This window comes from Cheilinus undulatus, linkage group 23, assembly GCF_018320785.1.
Source record: "Cheilinus undulatus linkage group 23, ASM1832078v1, whole genome shotgun sequence".
Lineage (NCBI taxonomy): Eukaryota > Metazoa > Chordata > Actinopteri > Labriformes > Labridae > Cheilinus > Cheilinus undulatus.
The window spans coordinates 15,820,270-15,838,396 of record NC_054887.1 but is presented as its reverse complement, the minus strand read 5'-3'; the positions used below and the strand labels follow the sequence as shown (position 1 = coordinate 15,838,396).

At 39.1% G+C, this 18,127-nt stretch overlaps 2 protein-coding genes across 3 annotated transcripts; one reads left to right on the top strand and one right to left on the bottom strand.

Moving 5' to 3' along the window:
* The first annotated feature begins 2,666 nt into the window (after positions 1-2,666).
* Positions 2,667-10,666, top strand: LOC121505831 (cytochrome P450 2J2-like). Of its 2 annotated transcripts, XM_041781384.1 has the most exons (10): positions 2,667-2,951; positions 5,488-5,650; positions 6,052-6,201; positions 6,328-6,488; positions 6,565-6,741; positions 7,007-7,148; positions 7,226-7,413; positions 7,590-7,731; positions 7,822-7,925; positions 10,246-10,666. In XM_041781384.1, the coding sequence occupies exons 1-10, from the start codon at positions 2,769-2,771 to the stop codon at positions 10,255-10,257; spliced, it is 1,422 nt and encodes a 473-aa protein (XP_041637318.1). In that variant the 5' UTR covers positions 2,667-2,768; the 3' UTR covers positions 10,258-10,666. The 2 variants fall into 2 exon arrangements, with proteins under 2 accessions (XP_041637318.1, XP_041637317.1); XM_041781383.1 differs by lacking the exon at positions 10,246-10,666 and having other exon boundaries at positions 7,822-8,075.
* On the bottom strand, positions 8,275-16,218 carry rint1 (RAD50 interactor 1). Its single transcript, XM_041781380.1, has 15 exons — positions 15,918-16,218; positions 15,241-15,366; positions 14,653-14,768; positions 14,204-14,377; positions 13,978-14,118; positions 13,580-13,763; positions 13,159-13,269; positions 12,671-12,896; positions 12,437-12,574; positions 11,962-12,056; positions 11,319-11,423; positions 10,762-10,982; positions 10,234-10,414; positions 9,766-9,884; positions 8,275-8,654 (listed from the first exon to the last, which is right to left on the bottom strand). Exons 1-15 carry the CDS (start codon positions 16,200-16,202, stop codon positions 8,453-8,455), a joined length of 2,424 nt encoding a protein of 807 aa, XP_041637314.1. The 5' UTR covers positions 16,203-16,218; the 3' UTR covers positions 8,275-8,452.
* Positions 16,219-18,127: the final 1,909 nt, after the last annotated feature.

Below are 18,127 nucleotides of genomic sequence, written 5' to 3'. Positions count from 1 at the left end.
CCTGTAGGCCATCCATCACCAGCTCTAGTGGATTGCTTGTGAATCCTCTCTTATCAGTTTAGCAACCATCAATTCCAGATTGGAATCAGCTTTTGGTTGTTTATTTTCCATCGTCCAAAAATGAGATTCTGGGTATTTTGGATGGTAGATGATAAACTGAAACCAAGTATTAAATTCACCTGTGATGGGGTGACAAGTTACCATGATCTCCTGATAAAAGGTCAAAAGAATGTTAAAAGTAGAATCTTAACAGTGAATTCTATTCTGTATTTGAAATGTTAAGCGTGTATTTCTTTAAGTCCTAGTTATATTTTTAATTTGGAATATAAACACCTCAAACCTTCTTAGTAATTCAACATTTTGGAACAATCTAATTATCTGTATTCTTTTGTTGTGGAATGTTAAATGTGGAATGTTTAGTTAATTAAATTCTAGTTCTGGAATGAAACATTTTGGAATCTTATTAGTCATTTATATTCTTTATTCGGAATGTTTCATCTTGGACTGCTTAGTAAATTATACCCTAGTTTTGGAATGTTGCATTTGGAATCTTATTACTCATTTATGTTCTTTATTTGGAATGTTTCATCTTGGACTGCTTAGTAAATTATACCCTAGTTTTGGAATGTTGCATTTGGAATCTTATTACTCATTTATGTTCTTTATTTGGAATGTTTCATCTTGGACTGCTTAGTGAACTAATTCCTCTTTTTTGGAATGTTACATATGGAATATTATTAGTCATATATATTCTTTATTTGGAATGTTTCATCTTGGAATGCTTAGTGAATTATATGCTAGTTTTGGAATGTCAAATTTGGAATCTTAAGTGTTTCACATTCTGTATTTGGTATGTTCAATCTTGGAATGTTCAGTGAGTTACACTCCTTATTTAGAATTCTGAACTTGAGTTTTGTTGAAATTTTAACCCACTTAATATCTTCTTAGTAATTTATACATTTTGGGATAAATTCAGTTATTTATATTTTTTATTTTGATTGTTAGGTATTGGAATGTTTCATGAATAATATTCTACTTTTGTAATGTTAAACTTGGAATCTTATTATCTATCCATATTATATTGAATGAGGAATGTTAAATCTTGAGATATATATTGAGAAATATCTGTAATTGAGCATTGTGAACCTGGAATTCTCTTAGTTATTTATATTCTATATTTGGAATATTGAATCTAGGAATATTTAGTGAATTATCTTCTACTTTTGGAATGAGTTATATTTTAATTTTTGAATGTTACACTTGAAATCTAAGTTTGTTATATATCTTCTTTATTGTAGATACAGTATTGGATTGCTTAGTGAATTATATTGTTTAACAGTTTTGAGCTGGGAATCTTTTTTTAGCAATTTATATTCTTTATTTGGAATGGTACTTTTTGGAATCTTTAGTAAAGAATAGATTAATACTTATGTTTTGGAATGTAAATCTTGGAATAATTGGGAATAAAGGTTTTGGAATGTGAAATTTTGGAAGAGTTAGAGTTAGAGGGTTAGGTAAGGGCCAGTTTGTACTGTTGTACTAGGTACTGTTTTGTACTGTTTTTCCCCTCTATTTGAGGATTGGAGTATGCTGGAATCATGTATTCCACCAATTTATTACAGATTAGCGAACATCGGAGTCCATGAGTATCAGGATAAGGTAGATCAGTCTATTTTAGTCACTGCAGAGTTTGATTTTGGGTCCACTATTGTTTTATCTACATGCTTCCACAGGAAAGCCTCATTATACATCATAACCTTCCCTTTCTTTTCCATGCTGTTGACACAAAGGTGTATCTTCTGCTGAACACTGATGACAAAAAAGCCAAGCCAGTGTCTTTTACTGTCTCATAGATATTCGGTGTCAGATGTCACAAAGTTTTCTTCCATTAATTCCGTCTTCAGCAGGGGTGGATAGTAACTAATTACATTTACTCAAATTACTGTAATTGAGTAGCTTTTTGAGTAGTTCTTTAAAATCACTACTTTTACTTAAATATATTTTGAGTGAAGTATTGTACTTGATTACATTTTATAAAGCATTGAGCACTCAGTAAAAAACATAAACACTGAAAGCCCCAACAAATGAGGTCCGAGCTTTCTGCCAACAACATGAAAACGACCAGTCGTTTGGCTTTCACAACACGTGACGGTCAGAACATGTACATAGCAAGAGAAAGCGTTTCTCCACATGTCTCTGGTGGGAGGGGCCTAAAAGCAAAGAGACTCTGGTGAGAGATGCTTCAATGACAGTTAAAAGAACTGGGACTCAACCTGCAAGAAAGAAGTGGTAAAAGTGTAACAAACAGAGGGTCTGTCACAAATAAAACTATCTTTAAACAAGAGGTTCATAGTTTAAAGCAAAAATGTGGTCAGTACAGACAAAAACAGGAGTTTGGTCTCGATGAGTTTTTATAAAGAAGCAGCTTTCTAGGAAAACATCACTTCCATATTTCTGAGGAAAAAAGCTCCTCCCGGTTATATAAAACACAAACAATTTATACGCCAAAGTTCATTTATAACTTACTTATTGATTAATTATCTGTGTTAAATAACAAGAAGATAAACATTTCTTCCTTTGGCAGCAGCCTGCATAGTTCAAACTTCGGACATGTGCTTCATGGTGCAGGTCGGGTGAGGTCGTGTTATGTAATGCTTCCTCTGTGAGGCTCTTTCTACCCTTCCGCTCGGCCTTTCACTCACATAAACACATTCTTCTCTGCAGGAGCCAACAAGAGTTCCACTGTCAGAAAGCTCTTACAAAAGAACATGATTTTTCAGACAATTTTTGAATGTTTGGACTGTACAGGTTGGCTGCTTTTTGGTTTTCTCTTCTTACTTTTGGTTGATGTGGTCAAAAACGGGAGGCCTCACGGCTTTCCACCGGGACCGTGGCCCCTGCCGTTTCTTGGAAATATTTTCACTGGAGTCGATTACAGATCACTGGAGAAGGTGAGCTGAGATTAAATGGGATTTTCTAGAGATGATAATCATTTTATAAGAAAATAATAGGATTACTAGGAGAGACATTTCAGAATTTACAAGAAAAAAAAACAATTTAATTTGATAATTTGCTCAAACTTCATCAGTGATTCCAAAATCCCTTAAAATAAATGGTGATTGGGAAGAGAATAAGTGGTTAGAAAATATTCTAAGGACCTATTAACCAATTATCTTACCATAACACCCCCGCCAAAACCCACTATGGTTATAATTTAGATAGTTAAAACATAAAAAACTGAGATTTAAAGTAATCAGGATACATTTTCCAAAGATCAAATGTGGAAGTTACTGTTTGATTATTTTCATTGTGATAAAATAGCGTTTAAAAACTGCCTTTATTTCTTTCTTTTATATAATTTGTAAATTTTAAAACAGCAAAACATTCTCCCTGAGAGATTTTTACTGCGCAGTTTGGCCTGATTTGGCAAACCTGGGTTATTTTTTATAGATTTATTTTATTTGAAGAGCACAAACATGTTAGAAATGTTTTTACTGATGCAGCTTTCAGATGAAATAATCTATGTGCTGGAGAGGCAGTACATAAAATGTAATGTATAATGATATTTATTTAGGACATTAATGGGTTCGCTGGCACAGCTCTCAGAGGAGAGACACTCTAGAAAAAAAAACTCTAAGCTGGACATTGACATTTAACTAAAAATAACAGCTGCACCCGAGACTCAGGAAGATCTGTAGCACCAAATAAGCCTACGGTAATCACTGAAATCATGTAGGACTGGGAGATGCATCTTAAAGATATTAATTAAGTTAAAAAGTTATTTGTTTGCAAATACTGTGACTGACAGTATGTTTGTCCTATGTTTACATACTTTAACATGAGGGGTAGGAGGGACTGAGAATATTTTCATCTGCTGAAGGGGGGCCCAAAGAAAAAGTTTGGGAACCACTGGATTAGTTTACTGGTGGTAAAGTAATGTGATGTTTTATTTAATAGAATATTTAATGTTATGTAATGTAGAGCAATGTCATGTTATATGTGATGTAATGCGCCGTAATGTGATGGTATGTAGTTTTATGTAATGGTATATGTGATGTGCTGTAAAATAGTTCAATGTTATGTGTAAAAGTGTTTGTTGATGCAGCTTTCAGAGGAGTACAGCCCAGGGTTCAGCCTCAGGGTTAGGGTTAGTGAGAGGATGGCAGTAAAGTAATGTAATGTTATATGTAATGTAATGTTAAATGTGATTAGCTAATGTGACATAGTGCAATTTTATATACAGTGCCGTGAAAAAGTATTTGTGCCTTCTCTGATTCCTGACTTTTTCGCATATTTATCGCACTTGAATGTTTGGGATCATCAAACCAATTTCTATTTCACATAGGTGACCAAAGTAAATAAAAAATGCAGTGTCTTAATGATTATTTAATTTTTTAAGGGGGGAAGAAAATCCAAACCTATCTGGCCCTATGTGAAAAAGTAACTGCCCCCCTGAACCTCATCACTGGTTGTGCCTCCCTTGGCAGCAGTAACTGAAATCAAGCGTTTGTGATAACTGGTGATGAATCTTTCTTATTGCTGTGGAGGAATTTTGGCCCACTCCTCTTCACAGAATTGTTTAGACCCAGCCATATTGGAGGGTTTTAAAGCATGACATGCCCGTTTAAGGTCTCACCTTTTTATTTTTAGCCATTTAGACGTGGACTTGCTGGTATATTTTGTGTCTTTGTCCTGCTGCATAACCCAAGAGTGCTTGAGCTTGAGGGCACAAACTGATGGCCAGATGTTGGCTTTCAGGATTTTCTGGTAGACAGAAGAATTTATTGGTCCATCAATCACAGCAAGTGGTCCAGGTACTGAAGCAGTAAAGCCTCAGACCATCACACTGCCACCACCATGTTTGACTGTTGACATGATTTTCTTTTTATCAAATGCTGTGTTATTTTTACGCCAGATGTAACGGGCCACACACCTTCCAGAAAGTTCAACTTTTGTCTTGTCAGTCAACAGAATATTTCTCCAAAAGTCTTGGGATCATCAAGATGTGTCTTGGCAAATAGAGACAAGCCTTTGTGTTCTTTTCTTGTCAGCAGTGGTTTTGGCCTTGGAACTCTCCCATGATGCCATGTTTGCCCAGTGTCTTTCTTATGGTTGAGTCGTGAACTCTGACCTGAACTGAGGCCAGTGAGGCCTGCAGTTCTTTGGATGGGGTTCTGGGTTCTTTTGTGACCTCCTGGATGAGTCGCCGTTGCACTCTTAGAGTCATTTTTGTTGGCCGACCACTCCTGGGAAGGTTCACCATTCTTCCCAGTTTTCTCCATTTGTGGATAATGGCTCTGACCATGGTTTGCTGGAGTCCCAAAGTAATACTGCTTTCAGAAGAGTATGGCCAGGTGTTTAGCCTCAGGGTTAGGGTTAGTGAAATGACAGCAGTAAAGTAATGTAATGTTACGTAACAGTATATTTGATGTGATGTAATGCAATGTAATGTTGTATGTATGTAAAGGTGTTTGTTTGTTGATGCAGCTTTCAGAGAAGTACGGCCCAGTGTTCAGCGTCAGGAGAGGCAGTGAGAAGTTGGTCTTTATCTCGGGATACACAGCGATCAAAGAGGCGCTCGTTAACCAGCTCGACAGCTTCACTGACCGACCAATCATTCCTCTCTTCGATGTCGTCTTCAAAGGCCTTGGTGAATGGATTATTAGCCTAAACAAACAATCAGCTGAGATAAAGTTAAACCAAAGCACTCCAGTGTAGGCATTAAAAGAAAAGAAAGAGCAGAAAGATGGGACAAAGAGGGTAGAGAAAGGACAAGATGTAATACACCAAAATCTATTTAAACAAACAGTGTGAATTAGGTTGGGGTTCAATAAACGTTATGTTTAGATAAACTGCATGTAGATCTCATATGATCAATATGATGTTACTGGCGAGGGAAAAAGACAAAGACACCACATCAGAATAAATGCCATCCCCACTTGCCAGTGCAGTCTTCATGTGGTATCTTTTTACTCTATTATTTTATTCATTCATTTATTCATTCTATTGTTTATGTATTCATCTATTCATTTTACTAACATGTTTCTACAGGCATTGCTTTGAGCAGTGGTTACCTTTGGAAGAAGCAGAGAAAGTTTGCCAACACTCACCTGCGTTACTTTGGAGAGGGCCAGAAGTCGCTGGAACATTACATCCTTGTAGAAAACAACTTCCTGTGTGACGCTTTCAGAGATGAACAAGGCAAGCTCACCACAGACTCCTCTAATAGGTCACATGTTCTAAGTATTGCACTGTAAACATGACCAGGTTAAAAATGCTTTGTGTTAACACGCTGATCAGATCCTGATATCACTGATTCATTCTCAGGAAAACCGTTCAACCCTCACTTCATTATAACAAATGCGGTGAGTAACATCATCTCCTCTGTGGTCTTCGGACATCGATTTGAATACAGTGATCCCACCTTCCGTAGAGTTTTGGAGCTGGACAATGATGCTGTGCTGCTCGCTGGCTACGCCCAGACTCAGGTGATTCTATTAACGTGAGACAATTAAATCAATGCATGGGCATTTTTACCGATCTGACGCTCTCACTCTCTAACAGCTGTACGACATCTGCCCTGCACTAATGAAGTATGTGCCTGGACCTCACCAAACCGTTCACAGCAACTACGCACAGATCGTTGAATTCCTGAAGAGTGAAGTAAAGAAGCACCAGGAGGAGTGGAACCCTGATGACCCCCGAGATTTTATCGATGTGTACCTGGGAGAGATGGAGAAGGTGAGAAACTGTAACACATTGATTACATTACATTGATCCCTGCTGGGGCTCTTTCTCATGTTTCTGTGGACTTTTTTTTTTTTTTCTTTTTTTGTGTGCGACCCATTTGCACCATGAGTGAAGTTATCCACCGAGTTAGAGCTCCCAACTGTGACTGGGCTCTCCTAAAAGACTCATAGAGTGTATTCTTCATCAGTATAAACAAACATGTCCAATGATTTATGTTTTCATAACATTAACATATTGTCTGCTGACTCACTGACAGAAAAAGGAAGATCCTCAGGCAGGATTCAACATGGAAACCCTCATGGTTTGTTGTCTGGACCTGATCGAGGCTGGTACGGAAACCCTTGCGACCACATTACGCTGGGCTCTTGTCTACATGGTGAACTATCCCGACATACAGGGTGAGATCTTATCAGCCATGATTAATCAACTGTTTCTGATCAACAATGATCAATAACCCTTTTTGCTACCCCCTCAGGAAAAGTGCAATCAGAGATCGACAGAGTGATCGGACAGTCACGTCAGCCCACCCTCGCCGACAGACCTAACATGCCATACACCGACGCTGTCATCCACGAGACGCAAAGGTTCGGAAATATCGTTCCACTGGGATTTCCCAAAATGGCGAGCAAAGACACGACACTGATGGGATACTTCATACCCAAGGTGCAGAGTCACTGAGAAGAGACACCAAGTTAATAATGATAATTTACAATGTCTGATTGATGAACAGCTGGTCAACTTTAACTCCATTTCTGCAGTGTCACTGTGTTATGAAAGAACAGCTGTTTGGTAAATGTGTGACTACTGTACCGCTAATGATCAGCTCATGACTTGTCTAGGGCACATGGACCACCACAATGCTATCTTCTTCGCTGTTTGATAAGAACGAGTGGGAAACTCCAGATGTCTTCAATCCTGAGCACTTCCTGGATGCAAACGGACAGTTTCGTAGGAGGGACGCCTTCTTACCGTTTTCAGCAGGTTTCTGTGAACTTCACCTTATTAAAGATTTACCAGCAAACAGTAAAATACATTCAAGTTTAACACGTGTGTTGCTGGTTTTATTTTCAGGGAAACGCGTTTGTTTGGGAGAACAACTTGCCAAAATGGAGCTGTTCCTCTTCTTTGCAACTCTCCTTCAACGGTTTACCATCTTGCCACCTCCTGGAGAAATGGCGAGTTTAGAGGGTGTGCAGGGATTCACCAATTCCCCAGACAAGTTCAGGATACTTGCTGTGCCTCGCTGATTTACTACAATATACAATCGTCTTTTATAAAACAGTATTTAGCTGATTTACTACAATATTAAATCATCTTTAATAGTATAGCTTGTTTTCTACTTTAATCATCTTTAATAAAACAGGATGCAGTTCTCAGCTGATTTTCTACTATAAGTAATTATTTTTAATGAATGGAGGACATTAGGTTTCATTATCGTAAGTCAAACTGAAAAACTAGGTCCCGATCCTGGCACATATTTTTGGTCCTTTTTTTTCCCATTATTTCTCTCCCCACATTTTCTGTCTCTTCTTAAAAAAGAAAAAGATCATCACAATATTCACTACTACAGTACACATGAACTTTACGTTTTATTCTAGAATAAGCCAACAAATTTAAAACAATGACATTTTGGCATTTCTCTTCCTGTTTTCATGGTCCTCGTGTTACAAAAGTCTTGTTTATTTTTTATAAATAGTTAGAGTTATTGCCCCGGCAACGACGCTCGCAGGTTGAGCAGAATTAAAATGTCACAGGGTGCCAAACAGAAAACCCCAAGCTCGTTCAGCGCTGACTCTGGAGAGGGATCTCCAGTGCTGTTGTCCTCTGATGACTCCTTCAGGAGGTTCTTCAGGAGGATGGCAGAGCCGATGCTGAGGCAGAGGATGATGCACGCCTCCTTCACGCTGTGGAAACATGAGCATTTTTTTCATAATGCAATAATAACGATAATACCAAAAACAAGAATAAACATGAAAAATAAATGCTGAGACAAGTTAACACCCACCTCCCCACTGCAGACACATCATTAATATAACTTTTTTCTATTATTATTATCAACAATAAATACTATGAAAGTAAATGCTAAAACCTGAGACAATACAAACATTTCACACTGTAGACACTTTTTTAGTATTTGGGGCAGATGACATGATTTCATTTGATTGCCCTTGTTACTGCTTTATAAACATGTGGCTAAAGAACTGAGCACCAGCAGAGGGAGCCATGACTCAGGCTGAGGACTGAGCTAAGGTTGCTGGAGTAGAACTAAATATACAGTGCCTATAAAAAGTATTAACCAACTTGGATGTTTAACCCTTTCATTGATTTTATGAATCAATCATGGTCAATATAATTTGGCTTTTGACAGAAAAAAAAAAAAATCACAAAAAAACTCTTCAATGTGAAAGTGAGACCAGATTTCTACAAAGTAATGCCAAACAAAAATATGTGAGGTGAAACAAGTCACTACATAAATATTTCCCCGTTTGAAGTTACTGGCCTAATTCAACTAATTCTATATTGGAGTCAAATTGAAGTGTCTAGGCAAGCCTAATTAAGACCTATCAGCACAGGCTCAGTGCTGCAATTGCAGCCAAAGGTCAATCAATTCAATACTGACTTGAAGGGGGGCAGTGACTTATTTTACGTTACATATTTTGTTTGGCATCACTTTGTAGAAATCTATTTTCACTTTGACACGTCAAAAAAGCCCAATTATATTGTCCATGGTTGATTTATAAAATCAATAAAAGGGTTAAACATCCAAGGATATAATACTATTTTTTGTATTGGCACTGTACCATTTCTAAACTTTATAATAAAATCAGGTGGAAACACATCAGAAGTATAGGTAAATAAAGAACTATACATTTATCTCATTATACTATTACTGTTGGAGAACAGAGTTACTGTTTGAAGAAGTTTTCAGATTTATTGTTGTATCATTACATCATTAAACCATTTTATCTTTATCCCTTTTAGCATTTATAGTATTGTCAAAGAACACAGACTTACTGTTTAAAGAAGTTCTCAGGTTTTTTACAGTAATGTCCAAAAAGAGGAAAAAGGTTTCTGCTCATGTCAAAGTGAAGCTGAGCGGCACCCCCATCACTGAAGTGATTCTCCAGGATCACCTATAACACATAAAAAACCACCATTATATTTCTATAATTTTGTCTTTATACTAAAGCGTTATACACACTGAAGTGATTCACCAGGATCACCTATAACACATCTTGCCTTCTGATATGGGTGTGGGTAATGTTGGTATCGTCTCACTCCCTGATGCAGGAAGTTGTTTTAATGGTCTCAGCCTTGTACAAGATGTTTTCACTGTCTCACCTCCTGGTACAGGAAGTTGATGTGCTATTTTGGTTTCAACTCCTGGTTCAGGGAGGTTTTTGTCTCATTTCAAAGTACAGAAAGTTGTTTTCATGGTCTCGACTCCTAGTTTAGGATGTCATCATGCTATTTTTGTCTTACCTCCTGGTACAGGAAGTTGTCTAGCCGCTCAGCGAGGCCCTGCCATGCTAGCTGGAACAGGGAAAGACTGAGGACCTGATGCAGGTGTAGGAGTCGGTCCCTAACGCAGAGCATCATGGGACATGCTGAGCTGGACAGAGACATTGTGGACAAGTCCTGCTGACTGGGGAGGGACAACCACCTGGAGATGACAGGAAAAAGGGACATTTTTTTATTTTTTGTTAAATATAAGAACTGGGCAGATTCTTAAACTGGTGTCATGTTTGAGTTAATCACTGGTTCCCAGTCAAAGTTGTCTTTTAGACTAGTGAAGGACAGATGAAGTAAAAACATGACCATGAATGATGACATCCCAAACAACATTTATTTTATATAAAAAAACACCGGTATATTACTATTAATTGAACAAATAAAGGGACATTGATGCCTTACAGCTCCATGCAGTACGGTTTCATTCATTTATTCTAACAATTATAATTATCTTTGTACGTACTAAAAAGAACAAAACAATAATTTTAGACATTTTACCGGTCTGAGCAGTACGGTTTGGATTTTTCTGTGATCTCTCTCATGGTCCATTCCAGCAGACGTCCCATCATGTCCGCTTTAAGCCGATCCAACAGCGACAACAATCCTTCGAATAGAGAACCTTCTAGAGATGCCAGGCGACCAAGCTCCATCACTCCCAGTCCCCCCAGTACAGTGTCCTCGCCAAGGGAGACTGCTGCCTGCTGCAACTGCAGAAAAAACTGCAGAAGAAGAAGAAACACTCAAACCTCAGAGTAAATATCACCTCCTCCTCTACGGTGAATTTTTAACACGAGATTTTTAACATTTTAATCCAGTAGTTATATCGTTAATAACAATTTTTTGATGATTTATGATTTGATGATGATGACTTGTTGATTTTTATTGGTTGCTGAAATAAAGTTCTTTTTATACTCTCATATCAATAAGAAAAACTAAGGAAAAAATATTCCATGTATTTTTCTTTCATTTTAATTTTTTAATATTATTCAATAATCTAGACACTGTTTAAAAATGAGGTCTTAAATAATTTCAAAATTAAGACATTTTTCCCTCACCACGTTATCTCCCCAGTCTCCCAAGATGGTGTGGATGTAGTTCACAGCGTTCAGGATTGCACAATAACGAGCGCCAAGTGGAGAGCGAGACTCCTCCTTCATTACCTGGAAACAAAAGCAGTTATCTTGATTATCGTTTATTATTCATCTTGGAGCCGCTGAGGATGACATTCAGCCATTTACTTGGATATTCCTGATGCTCCTCGTTCCCTTTCATGTCTGAGTAAAGCAGAGGCATACCAGACAATTTTAAAAAACATATTTGGAATGATTTTGTAAACAACTTTATGAACAACTTTAAGAACAATATCAGGAACAATTCTGGGAACGATTTTAGGAATGATTTCAAGGATGATTTGAAAACAGTTCTAGGTACCGTTTTAAAAATGATTTAAGGGACAATTTTAAGAATATTTTTTAAAGAATTTGCCCCACAAAAAACAAGTGTCATTCTGATTGGAAGCTTTTCATGATGGATTATTTGTCCTCCATATTTGGTGACAATATGATTATTATACTTCTGATTGAGTCAGTTCTTATCACATTTAACATCTCTTGCATTGTTGCATAGATGGACCACTTTCTTAGAACTTCACTCATTCCCTACAATCATCACTAACCAGTAATCAATACTGATTATTACCTGGGTTAGTCGTATACGGAAGTCATCGACCAGCTCCCTCTGCAGTTCCAGAAACTTCAGCTGTGCAGACGGACTCGGTAGTGGTCGGTATCGCTCTGATGGCAAAAAAAACAAAACAAAAAAAAAAACAAAAAGAGAAGATTTTAGTTTGAAATGTTTCCGATTTGAGAGAGGAAACATTGAAAGACAATGCTGTAAAATAACTCTCTCTCATTATTGATCTGTGACAGGTTCTATGGCTGTAGGATGATTTAAAAAATGTTTGGAAACTTATTTTTATTCAGATCACAGTAAAACACAAATCACAATGTGTGTTAAAATACTACAGCTAAGGATGTTTTCACATTAGACACCATTGATTGGTACATTACCTTTTTTAAATATTTTAAGTGTGATATCTAAAAAAAAAAAAGAGATGAAAACAAAGTGCTGATGGTATCACATAGAGAGCATTATCAATGATCAATAATCTCACCTGTGATCACCTGCAGCAGAGTCATGAACGTCTCAGCGCAGTCTGGCGCCTTAAGCTCATCCAGGTCACTGATGTCTTTGTACTGAGAGCTCCAAGCCACATCTGAGGACAACATGGCATCCATCTTCTCCACCGCCACTAGAAAACATGAACATATAAACTTTATTTTACTGATAACCCTACACATATATAAATATAATATATATTACATCAATGATGCAGCTGGGGACTCACTCTTCTTCTCCAAAGTCAGCCATTTCTGCAAGATGGCATCATCCAGCAGCAGGTGGAGCAAACCAGGCAGCACTGTCGGGTATGAGAGGTTACTCCTCAGCTCTTTCTCAAACTGCAGCACCTCTTCCACCAGGTGGCAGAAGAGAGCATCATCATAGAGCAGCCGGGACGCATCAATCGCCACTTTGTCCTGCACCAGAGACAGCAGGCCGCGACACAGCTCCACCTACAGGGAGAAAAATATGATGTTTCGAGACCCTCTGCCCCTCATAGCGCCGCTATTACCCTAACCTGACCCTATGAGGAGACAATCATGAGCTTGTTATGGAGCCCTGATGGAGGCTCAACCCTCCTTCATAAAATATAAATATTAAACAGGGATCATAATAAACCCTAACATATCCACTGCAGATAATTAAAATATAAAGCTTTATGTTGTTGAACTTTTTTAGAGGACATAAACACGAGCCTGTTACAGAGCAGCATACCCGGGCGCTGATGGAGGCTCCAGCTCGGTCCAGGATTGGTTGGATCTTTTCTTCCATGAAGGTGGAGCTGTGTCCCATCCACATTAATGCCTGTGTCAGGTACCACTCAGGCTAAAATAAAACAAAAAATATATATATCACTACACATATACACTGTTTGAATTTCCCTCAGGATGAATAAAGTTTTTGTAACCTTCCCTAGATCTGTGCCTTGCAACAACCCTGTCCCTGAGCGCTGCAGGCAGTTCCTTTCACCTCATGGCTTGGTTTTTTCTGATATGCATTGTCAGCTTTGAGGGCTTCTAGAGAGGTGTGTATATGGTATTTCTGATGTTTGGGGTATAAATGGAATATAATGGTACATATAATCATATCATTTATGAAGTGGTACATATGGTATTTTTGGTGTCTGTGAGGAGACCTTGCTGAGGGAGTTGGTCTGGCGGTTTCCATAGAAATGATATCTGAACCTCCTGCTGAGTGGTAGCAGCATGATCTGGATTGGCAGGCAGAGGGGTGGAGCCTGGGAATGAGGTGTGGCCGATGAACCCGGTGGTGGAGACAATAGAGAAGAGGCCGCAACCCTCTGCGAGATAAGGTCGTCACTGCCAGGTGAGTTAAAGGAAATAATACAATGAAATAAAATACCATGACTGTTAAAACTAAACAAAGAGACGTAAACCAGAAGAGAGCATGGACCACAGATTTAAGCGGCCCAATCAGGAAACCTGATTCTGATCATGAAGGAGGGTTCACTGGATGTAATGAAAAATATAAATCTGTATTCTGACAGAGCTGAACACTCTCTCTAAAGGATACGAGGTCTGCAGTGCTAACAGCTGTGTGACAAGCAGCTCCAGCTGGCTGTGGATCTCCTGACCGTTTGCTGTTGGAGTCAGTGACTGGGTGGGTGGGGAGATGATCGGCCAATGAAGTTGGGTCAGAACCTTTTCAAAATCACTATTAACAAAAAGGAGAAAGGCAATGTGAACAATAACGATGTTACAGCGATAAGTCGTCGACATCATAGAGCCTGCAGGGTTACCTGGAGAGTCGGTCCTTGATGATTTTGTGCCAGAAGAGAAGCGTTTCTCTGACGAAGTCTCGGAGGTGAGTGCAGCCAGACTCACTTAGTCCAGCATCGAGTGCAGCCATGCTGTCCACGGCCCGGATCGCCTCCCACACACTGCTGGTCATCAAACACTGCTGGACTGCAGCGCTGCATCAATCAAGATGCTGTTAATATCAACAGATCTTCAAACAACATGCCTTTAATAACATCAGATCGTCAAACAATGCACCTTTGATATAATCAGAGCATCAAACAAATTTCTGCTACAACTATCTCTGAACAAAACTCCTCGCTGACCCCGCCAGATGTTCAGGAGCTATCAGAACTGTAATGGGAAACTTAGAAACTAGAGTCTGGTACCAGAACTGATTCAAGCCAGTAACACAGACAGAAATACAGCTTTGACCCTGACCCCCCTGTACCTGAGCTCCTCGACATGTTGGAGGACTCTTAGGTACTTCAGGTGTCTCTCAATGGTGTCGACTTGGTTCAGTGTCTGGCTCAAGTTATCCATCCAGGACTGCGCCCCCTGCAGGTGCTACACAGAAAATAAAGATGCTACTGACACCGCCATCAGAAAAAGACTGTTGTGTAAAATAAGAAGAAATTCAAAAGAAAAATAATTAATTTAAAAAATGAATAAACTCTATCTTAAAAAATATATTTATAATAATTATTACAGCAGCCATAATAATAGTAATAAAAATAACACCTCCAACAGCTAGTTGTTTGATAGAATAAGAATAAATGTATGGAAATTATAATAAACCTCATCATAACAATAAATGAGTGATAATTATAATCAAATTAACTCTGATAACCTCTATTACAGAGTGAGAGAGGAAATCAGATCAACTGCCTGAACTCTAAAACCGATAATCATTTTATTTCTTAGACTGTGTTGTTATCCAGATGTAGAGGGTAGTTTTCCTGGTGTATTGATTAATTGTCCTGGTGCAGTGTGTGGTTTTTGTCCAGGATGTAGTTTGCTGTTAGTGAGGTGTGCCTACTTGATGTAGTGTGTTGGAGATGCAGCGTTCTCTCTGCAGGAGATCTTGTAGAGCACACTGCGCATGCTCAGCAGCGTCCAGAGCTTCGCTAACTTTAGGAGGCGTGGAGGAGGAGACGGACACCACCTGTGAGGCAGAAAAAAAAATAGTAATCAGGCTCCGTCCCCTGTGGGCTTCTGATTAAATTCAATTCCATTTCATTTGTAGAGTCCATTTCATACAAATGTAAACTCAATATGCTTCACAGAAGATAAAAACAAACAGCAAAAGCAATTAAAAAATTAAACAATGTAAAATCGCCCTCCACCACGACCACCCCACATGCACTCACACCCATACACACAGAAAGTACACTATTATACAGGTTTCGTTGTCTTAATCTTTCAGGAGCACATATCCAAAATGCAAAAATACAGTAGGTCTAACAGTCAAAGGGAGAGAGAAGAGTAGGGTTTTCAGGCCAGCTTTTTCCATAGGACAGCACCATAATGACTAAACGCTCCTTCACCAGATTTACCTCTAACTTTAGGTTCATTAAGAAGGCCCATGCCTGACGATATGAGGGATATGACTGGATGATACTGTTAGCAGGTCAGAACGGCACTGGTGACACCGTGACGTCAGCTCTCACGTCTGAAGCACCTTAAGAGATATAACGTCACAGACAGGTGTATTACCTGTTCCTGTAGCTCGCTGTTCTCCTCCTTCAGTCTCTCCAGAAGATGTCCAGCCTTCTGAACAGCCTTCAGGTCCCCGCCTAGCTCGGTGACCAAGAACTCCAACACCGAGTCCATCACGACCGACTCCGTCACTACCGAGTCATCTAACGTGTCACTGACGCCATTAAGCGATTCACTAACCGAGTTACTTAACGAGTCATCAAGAGAGTCACTAACAGAGTCTCTGACCAAGTCAGCAGGGTTTGAAATCTGCTCTGTATGGCTCTTCATCGTGTCCGCCATCTTGGTTCTCCTAACTGTCAACAAACCAGCTGCTGGGAGCGCCAAGGAGAAACGCTCGGTTATTGTGTGCGCGCTGTCCGTTTGCAGGCGCGCTGCATGCGGGCGGAGTTTAATATGAATGTTGTGGAATCAGGTTCAGGGATTCTTTCTCAAAGCCAGCCACAGCACTAGTCTTGATTTAAATGGAACTCAGAAATGTTTGTATTAATATAGCTTTAGCTTTATCGATACGTTTGTATCAATACGTTTCTTTATTTTAAATAAAGTTTAAACAGGTTAGTTATGATACACCTTTAGTTTCTTTATTTTAAATAGTTTTTGATTTTTATTAATATAGTGCAAGTGTGTTTTTAAAAGGGAAAGGAAACGTATAAAAGTAAAAACCTTTATCGTCTTGAAAGAGACACGTGAATCAATTTTTTTTAAAACCGCCTCTCCGAAATACACCGAGGATAAAAATAAGTGCATCTCTGTCACGTCAGCAATTGCTCTGGTCTTCACTAAACAGGCAAAGGACACGTCACGGACCATACATCATCTCATTATTGTTATCAGTTTCATTAATGGTATAACTAGAAAAGGACTCGGAGAAAAAAACTCGGAAAAATTAGAATATCATGAAAAAGTTCAATATTTTTGTCACTTGTTTCTGAAAGTGAAACCCATATATTATATAGACTCATTACACCTAGAGTGAAATATTTCAAGCCTTTATTTCTTGAAATGTTGATGATGATGGCTTACAGATAAGAAAACCCAAAATTTAGTGTCTCAAAAAATTAGAATATTACATAAGATCAATTTAAAAAAGGATATTTTCAACAGAAATGTCAGGCTTCTGAAAAGTATGTTCATTTCTATGCCTTCAATACTTGGTTGGGCCTCCTTTTGCATGAATTAATGCAATTAATGAATTAATGCGTATTAATGCATCAATACGGCCTGGCATGGAGGCGATCACCTTGTGGCACTGCTCAGATGTAACTGAAGCCCAGGTTGCCGTGACCTTCAGCTCTTACTGGAATGGTTCACAACCGAGTGTGAAGTGGCTGGGATGAGAATCAGCACCTCCAAATCTGAGGCCATGGTCCCTAGTCGGAAAAGGGTGGAATTCCCTCTCCAGGTTAGGAATGAGATCCTGCCCCAAGTGGAGGAGTTCAAGTATCTCGGGGTCTTGTTCACGGGTGAGGGAAGACTGGAACAGGAGATTGACAGGTGGATCAGTGCGGCGTCAGCAGTGATGCGGTCTCTGCATCGGTCTGTTGTGGTGAAGAAAGAGCTGAGTCCAAAGGCGAAGCTCTCAATTTACCAGTCGATCTATGTTCCTACTTCCTACTCTATGGTCATGAACTGTGGGTTGTGACCGAAAGAACGAGATCACGGATACAGGCAGCTGAAATGAGTTTGGAGGTCTGGATGCCTCCTGGACGCCTCCCTGGTGAGGTGTTCCGGGCATGTCCCACTGGGAGGAGGCCCCGGGGAAGACCCAGGACACGCTGGAGAGACTATGTTGCTCGGCTGGCCTGGGAACATCTTAGGATCCCCCGGGAAGAGCTGGACGAAGTGGCCGGGGAGAGGGAAGTCTGGGCTTCCTTGCTTAGACTGCTACCCCCACGACCTGACCTTGGATAAGCAGGAGAAGATGGATGGATGGATGGAAGTGGTTTAGAAAGACAGATTTTGTAACACCTACCTTTTTGATTAAATAATGCATTAATGTTGATAGTAAAGATGATGATGGTGATGTACATCGATGATGAGGATTATACTGATAATGAAGATGACTATAATGGTTATGATGGTGACTAAGATGATGGTGATGTACACCAATGATGATAATTATGATGATGATGATGATGATGATGATGATGATGATGATGATGATGAAGATGACTATGAAGGTGATGATGATGATGATGATGACG

Bases quoted from the DNA above. Each gene is read 5' to 3' on its own strand.
- rint1 (XM_041781380.1), bottom strand. From the start codon at position 16,202: ATGGCGGACACGATGAAGAGCCATACAGAGCAGATTTCAAACCCTGCT. The intron at 14,119-14,203 runs GTAACCCTGCAG...TTTTGTTAATAG, and splicing joins ATCAAGGACCGACTCTCCAG to TGATTTTGAAAAGGTTCTGA. The intron at 8,655-9,765 runs GTAAGTCTGTGT...ATGTTTCCACAG, and splicing joins CCTGAGAACTTCTTTAAACA to CGTGAAGGAGGCGTGCATCA.
- LOC121505831 (XM_041781383.1), top strand. From the start codon at position 2,769: ATGATTTTTCAGACAATTTTTGAATGTTTGGACTGTACAGGTTGGCTG. The intron at 6,202-6,327 runs GCAAGCTCACCA...ATTCATTCTCAG, and splicing joins CGCTTTCAGAGATGAACAAG to GAAAACCGTTCAACCCTCAC. The intron at 6,742-7,006 runs GTGAGAAACTGT...ACTCACTGACAG, and splicing joins ACCTGGGAGAGATGGAGAAG to AAAAAGGAAGATCCTCAGGC.